Genomic DNA, 23,051 nt, shown 5'->3' with positions numbered 1-23,051 from the left:
AAACTCACGACCCCTCTGCATTTAAAAAAATGCTTCGTGGTACAATGATCGTTTCCACCCAAGTGAAAGTTTTTGTTATTAGTTGACATCGGGTTAACTCCAGATGAAACTGCCCGGTCCTGCACGTTCATCCTGATTTTTGATATAGTTGAGCTCACCCCACCCCCCACCCCCCACCCCCGCAGTGATTGTACCAATCTGCTTCATTGAGAGGGTTCCTTATTTTCAGGAATCTTCTATTTTACCCAACCCAATGTCCTTTTCTAGTGATTGGTCTGTCCAGATGATGGGTTCCAAATCAGCAAGACAAACATGCCGTTATCCTCATTTCTAAGGAACATTCCGTTCCTGTCATTGAGGAGTAACTTGTGCTTCTAGTGGTCCACAGTAGATTCGACATTCTTCACGGATCCTCTTCATAAATTCAATGTTGTCATATCAGATGGGATGGGTTCATCCCTCTCTGTCCTGTCACCGGTGACAAGTCATTTGACAAGGATCTGGAGGTAGAATCTCAAAGTGTCAGTTTTCGCTTCAGTGATTCAGGTAAGTCATCCATCACTGACGAGTTATTAATTTAGTGGATGATTGTTTCCTGGTGTGCATACAGAAATCCCGATTCACACACAAAAGAAAGGGGGAACAAGCTGATTGTTCACAGCACCGTGGCAAATGCTGCGTACTCAACCGCCACTCAGAGGACCTCGATACGTGAGGTTTCCGGCAGTGAAAGTCCTATCAATTTTAGGACAGTATTTTAACTATTTAAAACTCAAAATACCATTTTCATATGACACGGTTTTTTCAGTCCCAGTAAACAAAGGATCAGCTAATTGTAGCTTGAAATATCCTATGACAGAATTGCCTCTTCATTGGTTTAACACAGGACATGAACTGACACCAGCCTACGAGTTGGTGGTGTTAAGAGCCATCGAGTCACCTGGGCCCCATCGTGACCCTGTACACAACAGAACGAAACACTGCACATGGTCTTATGCCCGAGCCCATTGATGCAGACACTGTGTCAATGCATCTTGTTGAAGGCCTTCCTCTTTTTATTGCCTCCCCTCCACTTCACCCAACCGGATGTCTTTCTGCAGGGACATACGAGTAGCTTTGTTCAAGTGCTAGAATGTAGTGAGTTCCTTCTTACAGGTTGGGTAATAAATTGATCTGTTTGGAAGTCAAGTTTGAATTGATTAGTTTGAAGTCAAGTCTAAGCTTGCTTGAGCTGCCCTTCCTCAGTCTGCCCATTTGGGGGGGCATAGTCAATAGCCCCCATTAATCTGGCAGCATAGAAACAAAAGAGTTTGCATTGGTCACTCACAAAAAATCATTGACATATGGATCTTAAATTCCCATCATAAACATAATTTCAATTAAATCATGAGAGAAAATGCTCATATCTCTTAGATCTATATGCGAGCTCATAGTACTATGTGGCCGGAACTAAGGTGGTTATTGTTGTTTGAAACTTTTGACACTTATTGTGTATTCCAATAACCTACATAGCCTTGACATTTTAATATCGTTGCCAAATGCAGGATCACTTGCTTCAATGTTTGGCACATGTTAAGACAAAACAATTTTTTAAATATGACTTGTTGTATGGACAAGTCAATAATTTCAACAAGGCCAGCATGACCATCAAGATATCTCTATGGTAAATGAAGAACAACCATTAGAATTTGCTAATTTGATTTCTTTGGGCCTTGGAATAATTGTCTTTCTCTGCACATGCCCCCCCCTTGGCGTCATCATTTCATCAATAAACGTTGGGTGAGCAAGTAAATAATTGGTGCCTACACACCGCCTGAGGAGGCTTCAGAGCAATTTGTTCACTGAAGTAGGCAAATGACTCCTCCCTGGAAATCTCCGTCCCTGTGGTTTTCCAAAAATTCGCTTTATCTTCATAGACAGGACCTGTGTAAAATGTGAGTAGGACTTCTCTCTATAAGTCAAGCTGCCTATCTCAATTTGTTCCCACTCTATTAGAAGGCAATGTGCTTTGGAAAAAATGAAATCAGTTCTCTGTGCCTCCATCTCTTATGTAAAATGAGGATGATTAACCATTCTTGTAATTTGCAGTGAAATAATATTTAAAACCGTCTCTGACACCTATAAGTGCTCATCACGTGTTTGTTCTCTTAAGTACTCATCACACGTTCACGGTGCTGTGGAGATAGCTTGGACTCCTGCCACCCCTATGTGTAACAGAATAAGATGTTGTTAAGCCCCACACATCCCACATGATCATTGGGATGCCGAAACCGGTGGTGGGCAACCCCAAACCAAGCAAAGCAACCCCCAGCACTCGATCAGGTAACATTCTGTTGTGATCCATGGGGTTTTCATTTGCTGATGGAGTAGATCACTAGGCCTTTGTCCTTAGGTTCGTCTGGAAAAGCATTTGAAATCTTTCCAACACGATGATCCTTCTGGTACTTGAAATAGCAGTAGCACAGCTTCCAGCATCACAGCAATGTGCAAGGTATCAGAAACCATCACAGGACAGCCAACGGACAGACAGGCAGTTGCATGACATGTAACACACTTCTCTATCAAGAAAAGATGGAAATATTTCACAGGAAATAGCATTTTTACATACACAAGCCAATGTAAGGAAGTCTGGGAAAAGGGGGAATGGCACATAACTGTTTAATGGGTGTAGATGATTTTGAGGGTTAATGTATGCATTTTGGCACTAGATAAAAGTGAAGATTACACTATTGAGGATATGCCAAATGCAACTGAATTGCTCATTTTAAAACAGTTAATTGTATGTTCTATGAATTTCACTTGCATAAAAAAATAATTTAATGTAGATTCCAAAAAAGTGAAAATGAAATGGAATAAATATGTGCCAGAGGAGAAATCAAACTGGTTTTGCTGAAGCTAGGTGGTCCCTGTGGCTCTCCATGACTAAACAGCTCTTGACACCTAGTGAATAAAGAAAATTACTTAATAAGTGATTTTTATCTCACCCCTATGTCTGTTTTCATTAAGACCTGAATATACCCAGGATGGCTGTTTACTCAGAGAATTAGCCAGTGTTGGGTTTTGAAAATTATTGAGGTTTCTGCACTTTTGAAATAAACTAATTTCTTTTTTTCCACATCTATTCTTCATGGACATTCATTGATCCTGTATGAACCAATCTATCTGTGAGCATCTGCAAGCCTGTAATAACAATCTGGGTGTTTAACTATTTAATAACATGATGGAGATTTGTGAATGTGTATGTATATGGGTGTGTGTATAAAAATGTACTCAAGAAATGTAACATTGGACAATTTAAAATAAGATCTGATTTTACAATTGTATGTTTGGGGATGTCAGTTTTCAGGAGTGACTCATAAAAATCATACATATTTTTCTATAAAATTTAAGAATATAAATGCCACCTTACTTGATGGTATTTCTGAGAGAGGGAACGCTAATAATTAGATGTAGCTTTATTGTTATTCTGAAGAATAAAAATAGCAATTCTTTTCTTTAAGATTGATACTTGCACATTTCAGGATTTGGGTAATTTTTGAATTGTAATTAGTATCTCTGCCATAAGTCATGAGCTCAAGATGCTCTCAAGTTTTTACATGGACTTCATGTTGGACTCTCACTGATTTAAGATCTACCTGAGAGTAACCATCCTGGCTCTTCATAAAAGAAAACCCCAGACCTATCATAATGCGTATCAGCCCAGAGCAAGCAGACAGCCAATGTCATCTAAAGGAAGCAGTTCATCACCTCTTAAAACACACAAACAAACAAAAAACCATGTTTATCAGCTTTCTTATTTAAGTATATGTCTCATGCTTAAAACAGTTTCTAGTCAGTGCAAATATTTATAATGAGGAACAACACTGAACTATTCAAGATGATAAGATGCATGTTTTCTAAGAAACTTATATACTTCCTAGACTGATAAAAAGGAGGGAGCCCAGTAATTATGGTGGGGGATTTTTGGCAGCAAAAAATGGCAGTTTACTTATTTATTATAAATTGTAATTTGCTGTGTTTTACTGTATGAAAATTTATCATTCTAAGTAGATAAATATATATAATAACAAAAGTTTCATATATATATATATTTGGTTGATTTTAATTCTTCTAACAGTAAGTCAAGTTTTTATTATAATCTCCATTTTTTTAAAATAGAAGGAGATCTAGGTTTTAACTTGCTCAAAGCTACCATTATTCTTATAGATAAGTGCTATTTTCACAATATTTTCCAAGTTATTACTATTGTAAAGCATATCGCTATAACAAATGATTAAAATAATGTCATGTATTAGAAAAAAAGTGAATGAAATAAGGAATATATAAAGGTCCAAAAAAAGCACTTTTAAAATAATCTGATCTCTAAGAGATTGAATGTCTAGACAAGTGGTTCTCAACCTGGGGATAGCAACCCCTTTTGGGGGGGGGTGTCAAATGACCCTTTCACAAGGGTCACCTAAGACCATCAGAAAACACATATTTCCAATGGTCTTAGGAACTGAGAAATCGCTCCTCTATCCATCTCCAGAGGGCCTGTCCACATGCAGATACGCCCACATACAAGTACCCAGCGTGATGACATCATTGCACCAACCCCATCACATACAGCCCATACAAATACAGGTGTATGCGCCAGGGTTGGCGCCATATGTACTTATGTGGACCAGTCACACATGTGTAGAGAGCAGCTACTGTGTTGAAAACAGCAATATTGAAGGTAAAACGACACTTCATGAATTATAATTACTGGATAAATGTAAAATGTACTGTAAAATCATCAACTATTGCAAAAAAAAAAAATCTGTACTATGGGAACTTAATCTGGATGCTGATTGGTCTTTTTATATTCAGCTGTGGTTGATGTGAATACTGCCCCCTTGTGATAGTAACAGGTATGTGAAAAAAACAACCCAAGGGTAAACCATAGGAAACTTTAATGAACTTTATTGACTGAACCACACCATGTATCATCTTTTGTATTATTAAAGCTATTGTTGTATATTGTTTTCACTAGCAAACCATCCCATGACAATGGATCATGTAGAAAAGAACGTTAAGAAAAGAAAATATAGTGAGAATGTTTTACAGTATGGTTTTCCCTCAATAATTACAGCAGGAATTGAGAAACCGCAATGTGTTATCTACTGTGAAGTTCTATCATCCGAATCTATGAAGCCAAACAAACTAAAAGGCCATTTTGATGGCAAGCATCCAAGCTTTGCCGTCCAGGATCCCAACTATTTTAGAAGCAAAGCTGATGGACTCACGAAAGCCACACTTGACACTGGTGGCAAGTACCACAAGCAAAACGTAGCAGCCATTGAAGTTTCCTATTTGGTGGCATTCAGTACCGCCAGAGCTGTGAAACCTCACCCCATTGCTGAGGGTTTAGTGTTGCCAGCAGCCGAAGACATTGTTCGAGTTATGACTGGACGTGAATTTCTTCTGAAATTGAGTGCAATTTCCATATAAATAGATAGCAATGTCCTCTGCAGCATTAGCCCCAAAAGCCACCAATAGATGAAGAGATAAGCAAGGTGTTGTAAACACATGCAAAGGAATATTGCTTGCCTTTAAAGAGGAATGAAGCCTTGAGACAAGCTACCACATGCATTAATCTTGCAAACCGGAAGCTGAGTGCAAAACATAGGTCACAAAAGGACACATTGTATGAACTCATTTAAATAAGTCATGTAGAAAGACAAGTGTTGATCCGTGGTTAGTAGCTGCAGGTGTGGGAGTGAGAGAAACTCATTAATTAAGAGACATCAAGCTTTTGTTAATGGTGATGAAAAAATTTGAATACAGATGATGATTATTCAACAACATAATGAATGTAATTAATTCCACTAGGTTGTGCATGTCGAAAATGTTAAAATGAGCAATGGTTAGATATATAGGTACCATAATTTTAAAGGGAATTTTAAAAATGTGTTTTTTTACTTTTCTTGAAATAATATTCGTAACAAGTCTCCTTTGTACAAGTATCAGCTTTTTCTCTTCCCTGTTCAAAAATTAAACTTAGCAAAGTTAATCATTTATGCATATTTATTCTATCTAAAATTCCAAGCTATAGAATTTTGAAAACACTGATTAGAGTTCACAATATCTCATATTTTATTTTGTTTATTTCTTGCAATAAACAAATTACGTTTTTCTAGTAAGAATGGTAGTTAAAATTAAGATTTATTACTTGCCTAAGGAGGTCAGTCTTAATAATTGAAATTCTGTGAAGATTTTTCTAACCTTTTTGCTTTTTTCCATTTCTTACATGCTAACTTTGGTGTAGCAGACCATTTGGGGATCGAATTCATGGGTAAGACTAAATAAATTACTCTTCATATTTCCTGGCACAGTTAAGTTTTATAATCTGCATAGTGCTCTCTTTCCTCATTTGATTAAAGAAAACATGTTTCATTATCAAATGCTATTAGTAATATCAAAGTGTTTTTGTTGATTTTTCATGATGTGATGACTCAAATTGAAATAATTATTAGGAAGACAATTTAATGATGCATGTTGTTTTGGAATCACAAAGAAGCTGAATTTGCTGCAGGCTCTATTTGATTTCTCCAATCATCAATTTTCTTTAGCAGTAAAACAGGAGTCATTACCATATCTCTTCTCTATGTTGTGACACATATCAGTTGCTTAGCACAATGCCTTCAATGTGGTAAACATTTAAAAATGACAGAAAAAATGGAGATGATAAAAAATGCCACTTTTTCTTATTTCTTTCTATAGTTCTTTTTGTTTTTACATGGTATTTAGATTCATCTTAGTATCTATCTTAACTTGGAGTGGGAGTATAAATAAACATTTTCAGTGATAAGATTAAACCATTTCCATATAAATATTTGCATCGAGCTTTTAAAAGCATTAGAATGTCTTCCATAGTATAACAATATAAAAGCCTGAAGAATTGTAAATAATTAAGAATTGGTCTAAATTGTAAGAATTATGAAAAAAAACACTATATGTTTTGACAGAGTTAGTGAAATCAAAAAGACTGAAGCTTAAACACAACTTGATTAATATCTGCCTATGTTTAATATGCTAATACTTATAAGCATATTTGCATTTATTCAACAATTAATTAAGCAATCATTAATTGAATGCTCACTTATAAATAAAGAGAATAAAGGTACTAGAGATAAAATGGTTCCTGAAAATGGATAGAACACTTAGTGTGTTATAGCTTAAAGTTTAGGAAGGCTACTGATATAATCAAAACATAAAACTAATAAATATAAAGATTAAAATTTCTTAAGACTTACTCCTGGTAAAATGATATTACTTTGGACTGGGAAAAAAGTGAATTTCTATCTAGAAAGCAATTATAACTCTTGGAGAAAGGTGGATATTGAAGAGTGGAAGAGGGAAATTGCTAAGCATGATCACAAGGCTTATTGTTTTCATATTTGGATAAGGGGTGGGTCTATTTACTGAGAAAAAATAATGAAAGAAGAACAGGGGTGATACTTACTAGGTTGCAAAAAAATAATGCACCTTACTGCCATCACCCACTCAGACTCACAGTGACCTTCTATTAGATGCATAAATACTGACTTTGTAGGATAGCTTTAATATATGTGAGAGATGTCAAGCTGTATGTTGTGTTACTCTGAGATATAAATGTCAATTAGAGGTTAGTGGTTATATATTTTTACTCTAATCGGTCTTTTCTGGAATGTGATATTATTCACGAGTGCTATAATATCTGGGTATCAGAGTAGACAGAAAGCATCTAGTTACATTCCTGAAGGGTGTGGTCTGTTTTAGATAATGAATAAGTTAAGGAGTTCTGGTGTCACCATGGTAATGTGCTGGACTGCTTACCACAAGGTGGGCAGTTTGAAACCAGGAGCTGCTCCTTAGGAGGAAGATGAAGCTTTCTGGTCTATAAAGAGTTACAGTCATAGAAAGTCACATGGGACAGTTCCACCTTGTGCTATGACCATGAGTCCTTCCACCATGGATGGGAGTCAGCTGGATGGCAGTGAGTTTATTTGGAATGAATAAGCTCAACAAGGCAAAGGGAGGATCAAATCGTATTTAAATGATGCCCCATGAAATGTAAACTAGAGGAAGAAGAAATTTAATATATGTTAGCTATATCAATGAAACCAGAGAACAGTTGCCAGAAACTCAGTTCTTGAACAAGCTGGTGAGAAGAAGAGATTACAATCACATGATTGATTTATTGATACTAATGTTATAGCTGGAATAGTCATAAGGTTGACCATCTCAAAGTATACACGTGAGAATGAGTGAATTAATTGGAATAGAGAAGGAAATAATTTGAAGAAAAATGACCCAGATCTGGAAAGCTATACTTTTATGTAGTTTCTCTAAATGAATATGAAGCTATTTGGGATGATGGTAGAGGTGGGATAAAGAGGAAAATATGTCCCATGCCAATTTTTCCAGTTTGTGAGATGCAATATAATAGATCACATTCAAGTGCAGTACCAGCTCCATGCACAAATAGAGCTCAAATTACTATAGTCTCTATTATAGTAGCAATATGGTTTTTTATACTATTTAGTTCTTGTGTAAGATAGGCGGTCCTTGTCAGCAACAAGCTGGTGTTCATCAAAGTAGTAAATAAGAGATCCAGGATAATTTTGTCCTGCCGTTCCACTATCACTTAGGATTTCTTGTCATCTGAATCTAGGCCACAGATGAAGTGAAAGAACACAGTATATAATTAGTTACTTCTTGAAAGCCTTGGCCCCCGGGGGCTCGCATCACTTTCTATTCAGACCCTGTTGGGTGGATTCCTTCATGTGACCCTGTCTTCCTGCAAAAGATGCTGGGAAATCAAACCTTAGTGATGCCAGGGAACAATAACATAAATATCATCAGTAATCTCTGTATAAGCTTTAAAGGAACAGGACTATATCACAAGAGGGAAGAGAATATATAATGAAGGAGCCAGGAGAACAGATGTGACAAAACATAGGCCGTTTTTGAGAGAAGTAGAGAAATCTTGGACCCCCTCAGGTGATGTCTGGGCTTCAGTTAAAATAGGAGAAAAAGAAAGAATTCAGAAATAAGATTAAAAATGTAGAGAGGATGGATGGATGTGGGTGAGACATTTCTAAGAGGCAAGTGGGAGGTAAAAGCAGTGGAACACGGGTGGAAAACGAATCATACACTGAGATTCCCAGAAGAGAACCTCCAGGGCTGTGCAGTAGAGTATGACTTCTTTGTTGGGGAGACTCTGTTCCCGTGCAATGGTGACAGCAGGGATACAAGGCGAGGCTGCCTGAGCAGCAGCAAATATTTTGAGTAACATGGGCCTTGAACCTAGTTGTCTAACGCACTTGTTGCATGCACTAAGGTAATTTCGAATTTGGAAGCTACCGAAACAAAGAACTCACTGTCCTGAGGCAATGCCAACTCCTAGCCAACCTATAGGCCAGGGGAGAAATGTCCCTATGGGGGAACAGAAAGTCTCTGTCATCTTTCTCCCAAGCAAAGGCTGGTGGTTTCAAAGTGCCTGACCGTGCGGTTAGCATTCAACACCTACCCACTAGTCGACCAGGGCTCCTTCGGACCCTATGGGCTCCCGCAACTCTATGTTTAGAATAAAATCAGAGAGAGGAAGCAACACATGACTGATCCCGCAATCTTCCGGACCACAGTGCTAGGAATCCAAATGTGTTCCACAATGCAATTTCTCACAATTAAAAGAAAGGAAACATCCTTTATTTTCCTAGGCCTTCCATGAAGACCTCCATTGGTAACTTATTGTCTAATAATCAAGATATGTATTAAGAGGTCTGTCTTAGAACTTTTTTAATGAAATTTATTTCTGGTTCAACAACAACGAAAAAAGACTTATACTGTGGTAGACCTATATAAATCTCAAGACTAAGGTTAATTTAGGTGTTTTCATCAGAATCAAGTTACAGCTAGCAAGTCATGCAGGGAAAGACTCCTGAACCCGTGAAGCTTTATTCCAGCAGTTAGGATTGCCTTGGGGGTAAACGGTTGGGCAAGGACTCAGAAATAGAATGGTTAAGTAGTATGCACATAAATAATGGTACCAAGAAAGGATCACTGGTAATGGTGAATAGGTTAATAAATTTAGTGAATACACTGTTCAATGAACTCAACAATCATACACATTCCTGATCCCCAAATATCACTTGGATGGAATATATCAAATTCTGAGGAAAAGTTCCTCCTAGCGAAAGTTACATTATCCTAGCAATATAGCCTCTTGGGTGGTAAGTTAGCTGCGAAGCAGAAATACAGACATAGGCTCTGTCTCAGTCATAAGTGTGTTAGTCCAGGTTGACTAGAGAAACAAATTCATAGACACTCATATGTGTATAAGAATACGCTTTATGTAAAAGAGCAATTGTATGTTGAAAAAACATCCCTGCCCAGTCCAGATCAAGTCCATAAGTCTGATATTAGCCCCTATGTCTGATATTAGTCCATAAATTCCTCTTTAGAATCACACAGCACAAGCAATGATGCCAAATGCAGGAAGGTCACAGGCCTGTGGGTAGAAGGTCTTGTGGATCCAGTGGCAGTAGAAGGATCTCAAGCAGAGACTGTTCTATACATGTCTCCTCCAGCTCTCTGAGGGTCTCAGCAGCAGGAAAGCAGAGACAGAGACAGAGGTTCTGGCCTCCGGTGAGTTATTTCTCTCTGCCACGCCTTGAAATTAAGTCATCAAGCTCTTACCTTATTGAAAGGCTAGACTCCACCCTCTTGCTCAAGTTGACCGGAGACTATAACTGCCACAGTAAGACATAGATTGATAGACAGACAGACAGCAAGATTTACTTCTAGCAATTGGCTCATACATTTGTATGGGGCTCACAAGTCCACAATCTGTAGGTAGACTCCTGCAGATTTGCACCCCCAAGATACAAAGGTTCGATAATGGGAAGAATATAAAATTCTAGCATACAAAACTCTTACTAACTCTGTGTTGTTTCCGTATTAGGATATCTTGTGAATTCCTTTTTTTTTAATGAGCTCACCAGGAACCCTAGCGGAGTAGTGGTTATGCAATGGGTTGTGATCCATGCGGTTGGCAATTCAAAACCACCAGCCGCTCCCCAGGAGAAAGACTGAGCTTCCTACTCTTGTAAACATGTAAACAGTTACAACACACAAAAGGGTGCTGAGAGTCAGCCTGTGCTTGATGGCAGCGAGTTCGGCTTTGGTTTGAGCTTTCTAGAGAACCCAAGGGAGGCTGCAAAGAGGCTATCAACTTCAATAAGAATAATTAAGGAAAATAAAGACAGTTTGACTTGATTTGTTCCTTTGTGATTGGATTCTGAGTCAGTTAATAAAATTGTGTTAGCAGACACTGAGAAAAGCATCATTTGTGAACTATTGGAAATAATAGTTATCAATTGTACGCTAAGAGATGACTATTAATTTTTGCTAGAGGAATACTATGATTACTTTTAAAGCAGCTATATTTTTAGATTGGGTTTCTATGTAAATAATATATATGAGTACAAGTGGGAGGAAGTTAGTTATTACTCGAATAAATAAGTGCATAGCTTACGTACCTATAAAATGTGAATTTCTACAGCCATAATTGATTTCTACTTTATCAGATGGAAAAAATTTATACGTGAGAAAGGACTAGATTTGAGGATTGTGAGATCATACTCTTACAAATGATCTATGATCTTGATCAGTATGAAATTTATCATACTGATATCTTGATAAGCTTAAATGGGTTGGTGGTAAATTCTAAGATCTTCTGGAATGTGACAGAAATGACACACATACACACACACACACACACACACAAAAGAATTATAATGAAGTAATTCCTTAAGAGATTAAGAAAATGAATAGGTCTTTGTTTGGGCACTTTCATCTGATGGAGGATGTGCTATGAAGGTGCAGCCAAGGGAAGACGATCCTTTTTGTCTCGTAAGGACTCAGTCTCGTGTCTGTAACCTCCCAGCGGCTCGTCCAGTTAGAATGTACGGACCCCTTATGGAGCCCTGTACTAACTTGAATAAGGCAGAGGTTCTGAAGAAGTTCACAATTTTGTAAATGGGACATACTTGTAAACCGATACATGAATACTGTAGTGCTGAAAGGAAGGAATCATAGTGCTGCCATGATTAAACGATTATGGTGTGAACCAGAGGTTGCTAGTTCAAATACACCATGGAAGACAGATCTGATTTCGGGTTAGTTGTAGTGCCAAAAGGATGGTATATTGTTGTGTTTTTAACAATAAGTCAGGTAAAGGTTTTCTAAACAACTACTTCATACAAAATATTCATAAGATAAATAGAATTTGAAATCCTCCCAGGTGGACAACACTAGGCGCTAGAACTCTGCTGCCTGGTTGTACAGCCCTACAGTGTCTTCCCTTGGAGCCCCTGCCAGCAGGTTGGTTCAGACCCATGGGATCACTATGGTTAAACTGTATGTAGCATACGGTGTCTGAGTGTGCACATCTTTACTGAACGCCCGCCTCATCTTTCATGAGCAGAATGGCTGGGGGGCTGAAACCCCAACCAACCAGTGAGCAGCCCAGCACTTAACCCGTTGCAACACCAGGGGGACTTATGCCCTCTGAAGAAAGTTTTATTTTCTCTTATTGTGCGTGGATTATTATCAGGCTGGGGAGACGACCATATTATCCTGAAATTCCTTTGACAGAAACTGTTTTGAGGTTGCTTGAAGGCATGGGTGGAACAGCAAAGCTCAGGGGCCAGCTTAAAGACTTCACTTGAAACAGCCCCCGCAAGGCACTATGGGTGTTAGATTGTTAAATAAAGGAACAACCTTAGCTTTCCAGAGGTCTCCAGATAGTAGCAACAGACAAACCTAGCCTGGATATCTCACAGGGAGAGGCAAAAACAAACAAACAAACAAACAAACAAACAAAATACCTAGAAAAGCCATGGGAGAAAGGTCCAATTAGCAGAGCCATGGACAAGACAGGCTTCAACTGACCTTTGGGTAAAAAATAGTTTTCAATAGGATTAAGGAGGAAATATTTGAATGTTTGCAACCATTGCCAAACTCACAGGCTAACAACAGGCTGTTGTTAGAATCCAAAGTACATAAGCATATGGCATACCCCTCCGGACGCCTCAATCGAAGCCAGCTGTTTTAACTGTTGTCCCTTTAAAGCATGTTTGTTTGTTAATGGCAATAGGAGGCTTTTTGTTCTGACCAGAAGAAATAGGTGGATTCGCTTGTGGAGGTTTCTGATACATGTATTATTGAAGGTCTAACTTTATGTATAAAAGGGTGTTCTGAAAATGGGGTTTGAATATTAATGGTCTCCCCTTCCCTGCATGTTATTTGTTTACACCGTAGAAAGCAGAGGTCATTGAGGTACAGAATTATGGCCATTTCCCAGGACATTCTAAGTGTCTATTAACTTTTCAGGATCCACTATCTTAAAAAGGAGAAGCATATGTTAAGCAGAAGTTTGTACACTGTTGAAAGCACGTTGCCTATAGGAACCAGATACCAAACTCAAGGGTGTTGAGTTGATCCCACCTTATATATTTATTTGAGAAAATTTTCAAGCACTCATTTGTTATCAAAAGTGGAGAAAAGGGAATAAACTTGAACTCTTTTGTAATGTCGGGCCATGGTCAGCACGTGCATTGTCTCCTTTAATCTTTTAGGGTTATCAGGAATCTTAAATATGTGGCATCAGATATCCCCATTATCAGGGACTGGATTTCTGTCCTGGCACAGTTTATCTGCTATTTCATATTCTGCTAGGTACCATGCTTACATAATTATGTTGGTATGTATCCAAAGAAGCCATCTGAAAAATGGACGTGTGACTGGTGAGGCTGCCATGAGTGCCAAGCATGTAGGGTTAATCTTTCCAAAACGCCCAGCCAACTCGTTTTCCTCGTTGTTAAAACAATGAGCCCAAGGAATGAATCTCAAAGATGATTTGTAATCCAGATAAAAATGAGTGTGAACAATAAGGTATCCCATGGTTCTCCACTAGTACAACCGACGATGGTAATCCCCAAAGCCCATGTTACCCCCCCCCCCACTTCCATTGTGCTGGGCTTCAAGTAAACTGACCCAACATACATGCATCCAACTGAGCCCTTGACTATGAGTTTGGTAGATTTTGCTGATAAGAATTCAGGACACCGGTTAAATTAGAAATTGAGACCAACAACAGATATCTATTTTCTATGGGCTAGAAGGGAAATACCCATACTTAAAACAGAAAATGTATTCACTGCTTACCGCAAATTTAACTCTAGCTGTGTGCCACTTTTATCTAACTGTAACACCATGAGTATCATGAGGAGTGGCTCCCCAGAAACCTATTTCTCACTCACAATCTAACCTCGAAAAGGGGGATATGGAGAGTACAGGAAAATGAACAGAACGAATGGAGAAGCTAGGCCAGAGGGATTTGAACAAGAGCATTCTGTGTCTCCCAAGGGACAGCTGTGCTGTTCTAAGATGAGAATTAGAGAAAAGTAAGACTAAGCGGCTCCCCAATTGTCTCTAGGCTGCTATGGTTGTTTAACAAGCGTAATGCAGCCTGTAAGCTCCATGGTTCTGGGCACAATGGATCCAGCTGTCAGAGCAATTGATAGAGGATTTTAAAGCCAAGTTCTTATTGTGAGTGAAATAGCTTAGTGCCTAACATACAGATGCTTCAGAAAACAAATGATAACCTACTAACTTAGTTAATCAGCTTTTCAGAAAGAAAGTAGCATTTAACTTAGCAGAAGAGGTAGTTCAAGGCAATATTAATGAAGTAATAACAGTTGGGTCTCTATCTGTTTGCCACCAATTTACTTCCCCATTACACCCAGGCTGTTAGCTTTAGTCAGAAGCATGTTTTTGTGAGAATATGAGGCTTTTTTCTCTTACCAGAAGAAATAAAGGTGGCTGTTTGCTAGAAGTGTGCTGCAGAATCATAGCAGTAGTTAAATGATTTTTCTTTTCTGTAGCTGTGAGAAAGAATAATGTGTAAGATTCATGTGGCGTGTAAAATGGACATGTATTCCGAAGCCTAGCAGACATGCTGTCTGGTTGATCACATGGAAACCCTGTATACAATAGAATAAAACTTACCCAGTCCTGCATCATTCTTATGATCAGTTGCATGTTCAAGTTCATCTGTTGGTTATTATGTCAATCTACCTCAATGTTACGTATACACATACACACACATATATATATATACATACATATATATGTATGTATAATTTATAAGCACCCAATCAAACTCATTATTTCTTTCCTTTTTATTTGTGTTTGCATGGCTTTAACATTTTTAGTGTTAATTAGGTGGGCATTTACATTTCAGATCATCATTTTTATGTTCAATTCTCTCAACTTATCAAATCTCCCAATAGCTTATCCTCAGTGAATTTTCTCCTTCCTCTTGTACAGTATTGTCTTCCTCTTCAGCTTAACTAACACCTGTCTACCTTCTAGCTTGTTGCTTCCCCTTACTCCCTGTTCCTCACCTCCTCCCACCTCCCTCCCCAGTAATCATAAAAAAAAAATCCTTTACCTTGTTCTTTTTCTTTTATACAACTGTTCTCATACAATATTTTTCCTTTCGTGATTGACTACCTTCATTCATCATATCCTCCAAATCTACCCACATCGTGAGGTTAAATTCATATTTCTTTAGACAAATTATGTAATATTATGAATGCTAAATGTAGAAGTCTTAGAGGGTCAGACCGATGGACCTGTCCCTTTTTGCTGTTCAGGTGTTGTAGAGTGGCAATCTATGTCCATAAAAAGCAATTTCATGATTCATAGCTCCTGAAATGTGAACTCTTCTTTTAATTGCTTTCTTGTGACCTTGTGTTATATTAACACCCAGGAGTCTATGTTTCCTTACTGGAAGACAGGTATAAGCATAGTACATGTCACCGATACCGAGCCCAATCTGCTGCCATCAAATCAAGTGCACCTCAAAGCAACCTGGTAGGACAGAGTAGAACTTCCACCCGGGGCTTTCAACCCTGTAAGTCTGTATGGAAGCCAACGGCTGCGTCTTTTTCCTTCAAAGCCACTGGTGTATTTAAACTGTTGAATTTAGCACGTTCACCATTGCAACACCAGTCCTTGCTCATTAATCTCACTCGGTCATCTGTGCTTCAAATACAAATGGCAAGCGAGGACCTACAGGCCTGGTCACGTCAACCATTCTTCCCAGAATTTGTATCTTTGGCCTGTGATTCTTTCTGAAGCTTTTAGTGAGAAAAAGTATAGGTCAAAAATAAGTACTATTAGAGGGAAGATTGCCTTTCCCAATTCTAAGGTATTTGAATGTTGGTATAATAGCCTTAGAAAGAAGATTACAAAACCTACGACTCTAATTCTGAGATGGTAATCTCATTTTAGAACTGAAAATTCATAATACAAATACCTATGCCCATGTTACACATGGTGCTTCAAAGGTCCAGTTTTTCCAGAGTGGAACGGTCATGATACAAGGTTCGGTCAGCAAGTGTGGCTACAGGGTTCTAGTCATACATACATGGGTTTCTTTACATGAAACATATTTAAACAAGTCTCTGTGATCAGTGACCAGCTGCAGACAAGCTCTCTTAGTGCACCTGTCTCCGATTCAGTAGAGTACTTTCCCCAAAAAGGCCCAATTGAAACAAGAATTTCCGAGGAGATATGCCGGCATAGTTAAATTCTAGGTTAAAAAAAAAAAAAGGCATCTCCGAATGCTATAACAAGAATAACAACGACAGGAAAAAACTCAGTTATTGAATTGGTTCTGACTCAAGGGGATCTAAAAGACAGAGTAGAACTGCCCCAGTGGGTTCCCAAGTCAAGGAATACTTATGGGAGTAGAGTCTCATCTCTCTCCCGCAGAGTAGCTGGTGGTTTTGAAAAGCCACGCCAGTAACTCACTGCCACAAAGCTCCAATTTAAGAAAGCAAGCAAGCAAGCAAGCTAAGGTAACTGCTTTGCTGAATTCCAAGGGAGTAATCGTGACAGATTGTTTTGAAAGACAAAGCACAATCATGGGAATATTGGTAATATGTTTTAAGAAAATAGAAAATTACATTAGTGGGAAAATATATGAACAGTAAAGCATTGGGTTTTTCCCTGTCATGATCACATACCTGCTCATGTTTTGAGTGTAGCAAGGTGTTTCCTATGAAAATGTCATCTTACTCCATTCTGTTCCACAACCCTGATCCTGCCTTTGTAAACATCTTTGTTCCTCAAACTCAAAGAACATTTAAATGGAACATGGAATGTTTCCCTCAAAGATGCAAAACTGCCATGTTGATGTTCCTAGAATGCTTCCGCAGGGTTAGAGAGATGAAGCCTTTACTTTCTGAAGTATTGGACCTGGTTGGAAGATATGAAGAAAATCATCGTCTTCCCAATTTATTTTTTTACTTAATAAATGTTTATATGATTTTCAGCACTATTTTTATATACTCTTAGGTTTATCTGAAAGAGGATTAAATGAGAAAGCTTTTGCACGGTGTCTGGCATCGAGCCCAGCACATTGCAGTAGCTTGGCAAATACTGGATTTCCATAAGCAACTTTTAATGCTTTATCTGCTTCTACTACACAGAGTATTCTACTCTCACCTACTTAAAATTCCTTCCTATTGAAAAGCAAAGCACAACAAACAAAAACATATGATTGAACGTATTTATGGAAAATTAGATAAATTTGGCTCTGAATTAAGTTTCCCAATCCCCATTGCACAGAACAAATTGTCAGAATAAGTATTCATAATTGAGCTTCCACTAAAGGCTTTGTTTTACAAATTGCTCTAAGGTAATTAGAAATGTGTGCATGAAAGCATGACACGTACCAATCACAGTTATATTCATCTAAATGTATCTCATGCCGTTTGTATTTATACTTTCTGTTGTCAACCCAAGATGTATGTATTGAAACCGGAGATTAAAGAAAGGTAAAGGAACTAATCTTCTCCAAGAGACCAAACTGTAGCAGTATAGAACCTTTGGAGGTTCAGTGAACATACTCTTGTTTGTTTCGCATATGTAGGTCAAACTCAAATGATTAAAAGTTATATATAAACAATGTGTAGGAGACACGGATGTAGAATTAAGCTGGCGACTTATTTGTTGATTTAATTTTTTTTTGCCTTTAATCAGAATTTTTAAAATTATTTTTAAATGCTTTTACTGGGGGCTCTTACATCTCTTATCACAATCCATGCATTATCCAGTGTGTCTAGCACATTTGAACATATGCTGCCATCATCATTTTTTTGTTTTGTTTTTTCAATTTTTTTTAAAAACATTTTATTAGGGGTTCATACAACTGTTATCCCAATCCATACACACATCAATTGTGTAAAGCGCATTTGTACATCGTTTTTCAAAACATTTTCTCTCCATTTAAACCCCCGACATTAGGTCCTCATTTTTCCCCTCCCTCCCCGCTCCCCCCTCCCGCATGAGCCCTTGATAGTTTATAAATGGGTATTTTGTCATATCTTGCCCTGTCCGACGTCTCCCTTCATCCACTTTTCGGTTGTCTGTCCCCCAGGGAGGAGGTCACACACAGTTCCATGTAATCGGTTCCCTCTTTCCTACCCATTCTCCCTTTACCCTCCCTGTTTTGCCACTCACACCACTGGTCCTGTAGGGCTCATCCGTCCTGGATTCCCTGTATTTTCAGTTCCTATCTGTACCAGTGTACCTCCTCTGGTCTAGCCAGACTTGCAAGATCGAATTCGAGTCATGGTAGTGGGAGCAGGGAGGAAACCTTTTACCATAGTGAATGATGGGGGGAGTGCAGAGTGGAGATCCAAAGCCCATTAGTAGGCCACTGGAGATCCCCTTGCAGAGGGGTCTCGGGGAGGAGATGAGCCAGTCAGGGTGCGATGTAACAATGATGAGAAATACAATCTTCCTCTAGTTCCTAAAGGTTTCCTCCCCGCTGCCATCATCATTTTTAAAGCATTCTCTTCCTACTTGAGCCCCTGATAACAGTTCCCCATTTCTTCACACTCCCTACCCCGCCCATCCTTCCTCACAAACTCTTGATAAGTTATAGATTATTATGTCCATATCTTACATCATCCTCTGTCGCCCCTCACCCACTTTTCCATTATTCGTCCCCCTAGAAGGGGGTTCTAGGTTGATCCTTGTGATCGATATCCCATCCCTCCCCCCACCATCCCCTGATCCTACTGGTATCTCTACTCTCATTGTTGCCCCTGAAGGATTTATCTATCCTGGATTCACTGTGTTTTGGGCTTTTGTCTGTAGCAGTATGCATGTTCTGGTCTACTCCGATTTATAAGGTAGAATTGAGGTCATGATAGTGGTGGGAAGGAAGCAGCAAAGAAGTAGAGGAAAGTCGTGTGTTTCATTGGTGCTATACTGCACCCTGACTGGCTCATTTCTTCCCTGTGACCCCTCTATAGGGGGATGTGCAATTGTCTACAGATGGGCATTGGGTCTCTACTCCATGCACCTCCCTCCCAATTCACCTTGGGTATGATTCTGTTCTGGGTCTTAGATGCCTGGCGCATGATCCCATCGACACCTCATGTTCACACAGGTTGGTGTACTTCTTTCATGGGGGCTTTGTTGCTTCTCAGATGGCCGCCTTTTATCTTTAAGCCTTTAAAACCCCAGACGCTATATCTTTCGATAGCTGGGCACCATCAGCTTTCTTCACCACATTTACTTATGTACCCATTTTGTCTTCAGCAATGGTGTTAGGTAGTTGAGCATCACAGAATGCTGGATTGTTCGAACAAAGTGTTCTTGTGGAGGGAGTACTTGAGTCAAGGCCCAATGTTCATCTGCAATCAAAATTCTTAACATATAGATATGAGTATACAGTTCCATTGCCCTTTCTATATATATATATATATATATTCTCATATGTACATGCCTGTATTTAGACCTCTATAAATGTCCTTTGCCTCCTGATTCTTCACTCTATTTACTTTTACTTTCCTCTTGTCCCACCATCATGTTCGGCCTTCATTCGGGTTTAGTAATTCCTTGCTGCTACATTGTCCATAATTAAGCCCCACTAGGCAGCCTATGCCCGTCTATCCATTAATTTTAGTTCACTTGTTGTTCCCTTGTCCCTGGGTTGGTTTCCCCCACCCCCCTTCCTTTCCCACTGCCCCTTTTCCCGCATCCCCCCAAATCATTGGTCCCATTCTTTTCATCTCCAAATTATTTATCCTGCCTATCTTATCTAGGCAGAGACATTAATAAGGGCAAAAACCTTGCAAAGCTAAATGAAACAACAAAGGAAGTCAAGACCAACAAAACAATAACAGCAACAAAAAGAATTACAATAATAATAATAACAAAAAGAAAGCCACTGACAAAAATGGAAAAGCCTATAAATAGTTCAAGGTCTGTTTGTTGGCCTTCACAAGTGTTTTCCAGTCGAGTCTGATGGGGTGCCACACTCTGTCCCCAAATCTCTTTTTGGTATTCCCTGGGGATTTCATCACTTTGCTCCCCTATCTGCTCTGTTGCCTGCCCTTACTGTTTCGCCCCAGCATGAGGGGGTCAGATTGTGCACAATTCCCGCACTGTGTCTCCAGTATTGTCCCCCTGCAGCTCTGTGGTTTAGTGAGGGATGTCATGTCCAGTGGTGGGGCCGGCCCTATGGTCTTCTCTGTGCAGTTGTCTGCTCTGAGCAGGAATATCATCATTCTTGGGGCTTGTGGGCCAGGATGTCTTCTCCTCCCTCTCCATTCCTTTTCGTGTCCCTCTCCCCAAGCTGTAGTCCCAGTGCAGTCCTCTGAAGTGCATTCTTCTGAGTGTGTGAGTGTGTGTGTGTGTGTGTGTGTGTGTGTGTGTGTGTGTGTGTGTGTGTGTGTCCCCACATAGTTAGGATTGGGGCCGGCCCTGCAAACCAATCTATTGGTTCCCTGGTACATGCCGGTATGTTATATTCGTGTCTTGGTGCATCTGGTTGAAGCCTGGTCTCTCTCTGCCTCTCCTATGGAGATGTAAACAATACCCTCCCCTTGGGTGGGTTAGTGCCCTGCTTGCCCCTTACCCATGACTTTTTATTTTCTCTTTCTTTCCCCCTCTTATTAGTTGGCTGCCATAGGTATCCCTGGATTGGGTTTGGCCCCTGCCGTAGTTGCTAGACATCACCCCAGGGATATATGTATATAGTAGCTTTTCCCCTGTGCCCCATTTTTGGGGGTATTTTTTAAGCTTGCCTCAGTGGACTCATGTTGGACTTGTCCTTTTGTCCTTGGCTTACTTCGCTTCGAACGAGTTCCTCCAGTTTTTCCAATGCAGAATTTGCTTCATGTGTTCACTGCTGCTTTTTAGGGATGCATAGTACTCCATTATATGTATGCACCACAGTTTTTTGATCCATTTATCTGTGAGGGAAATTTGGGTTACTTCCAATTGTTGATTTAATTTTAAGAGTTATTTTTTCATTTTTAGATTGTTCTGAAGATATGTTACATGTAATATTTAAATGGTACATAAATTTGTAATGATTAATTTACAAGCCAAGTTTTAAAGGAAAAGATATTATATTCTAGTAGTATTAAGAGTTGTTTGCAGCATGCAGCAATCATGGTGGTGCAGTAGTTAAAATGCTGCTCTGCTAACCAAAAGGGTCACAATTAGAACTCAACATCAGTTCTGTAGGAGAAAGATTCAGCAGCCTGCTTCCTTAAAGAGTTTTAGCCTTCAAGGCCCTTTCTTATGGGGTTGCGATGTATTCTTAAACAACTCAGTGGAACTGGTTTTGGTTTTACACACACAGACACACGCACACATAAATACATGAGTGTTTCATGATTTATAAAATACTCGGTAAAATTAAATGAAACATCTGCTGTAGCACTGCATCAATCAATTCACTAGCCTTTAAAATGTAATGTGCTTCCTGAACTTCCAAAAGGGAAAAGACAATTGGTAAGTTCCCAAACCTACTGGATCAGGAACTATTTTACAAGGAACAACTAGTAACTGCTGGAGCAAAAGTGGTCAGTACATGACATGTGGAGAAACGTTTATTTATTTATTTAGCAAAAATGTGTGGATATTTACTACATGCCACTGATTCCATAGATGCTGGGGACGCAGAAGGATTCAAACAGCCCGAAATGCATAGTTCTTGTGGAGTTCTCTCCTAGTCGGGGAGAGAGACTACACATGAGATAAACCTTGGCTCGGTGAGTGCTGGGGAGAAAAAAGGGGCAGAACAGGGAATTGAATTTAAAATTTTTTAAATAGTGTGTCAGAGAAGAAAGTGGCATTTGAGGAAAGACACATCAGACAAATGCATCCAGGGAAGAGCTAACGGTGACTGTTGAGACTAAATCCCAAAGGCGTAAACTTGATAGGTTTGTCACAAAGTGTGCAAGGCAACATTAGGGCCTTCTTATAAAGAAGATTTGGAAGGTACTGGAAATGGTCAGTAAGGAAAGGACCAGGAAAGTTACACTGCCGAAACTGTTTTTCCTTCAGGCCAGGCGCTTGCTCGTTTTTAGGGTAGCATGGGCTCCCCTGTGAGAATTTAGTTAGAAAGCTTCACCACTCCCACCCTACAGCCCCGATTCTTTCGGACCTAGAGTTTCCCAAGCCTGAAGAACATTTCAAAGGAATGTGATTTATTTTGACCCAGTGTAAAACAAGTATCACAAAATTCGTCAGCAAAGGGTTAAAGAGATAGAAACGCTACCAACCAGAAGTGCACAGACCAAGATTGAGGCGATGCTGAGAAACAACACCTTCACATTTGGGGGTATTTTTGTTTAGTAAAGGTTTCTATGATTTTATAGCAATACTTTTGACTTGCCTTCATATGTGTTTGCACATGCATGCCTTAGTGTAAATGTACACATGCATACTTCTATCTGTACATAGATAGGTATACCTTTATATCTACTCATACACACATATGCCTATGCACATGTATTTGTGCCAGGCACTCATTTTCTGGTATAGTTGGTATTGTTGCCAAGTTATATCTATATCTATATATCTAGAAAATGGAAGATTTCCAAATTTTATTTTGTTGACTTCATACATAATAAAACATAGTTTCTACGTGTACAATTTACTGG

General features: G+C 39.1%; 1 protein-coding gene across 1 annotated transcript in view; it reads left to right on the top strand.

Annotated features, from left to right (window-relative positions):
- The window catches only part of NRG3 (neuregulin 3), a 1,269,559-nt gene that overhangs the window by 1,097,562 nt on the left and 148,946 nt on the right, over positions 1-23,051 (top strand). Inside the window, exon 4 of the mRNA XM_045293415.1 lies at positions 6,290-6,316. Within this exon, the coding sequence (XP_045149350.1) occupies positions 6,290-6,316 (27 nt within the window). The remainder of the gene's footprint in view (positions 1-6,289; positions 6,317-23,051) is intronic.

The sequence above is a fragment of the Echinops telfairi genome, unplaced genomic scaffold (genome assembly GCF_000313985.2).
Source record: "Echinops telfairi isolate 266 unplaced genomic scaffold, ASM31398v2 ScPeMD7_2010;HRSCAF=2546, whole genome shotgun sequence".
Lineage (NCBI taxonomy): Eukaryota > Metazoa > Chordata > Mammalia > Afrosoricida > Tenrecidae > Echinops > Echinops telfairi.
The sequence above is the reverse complement of the archived record's forward strand: the minus strand, read 5'-3'. Positions and strand labels throughout refer to the sequence as shown.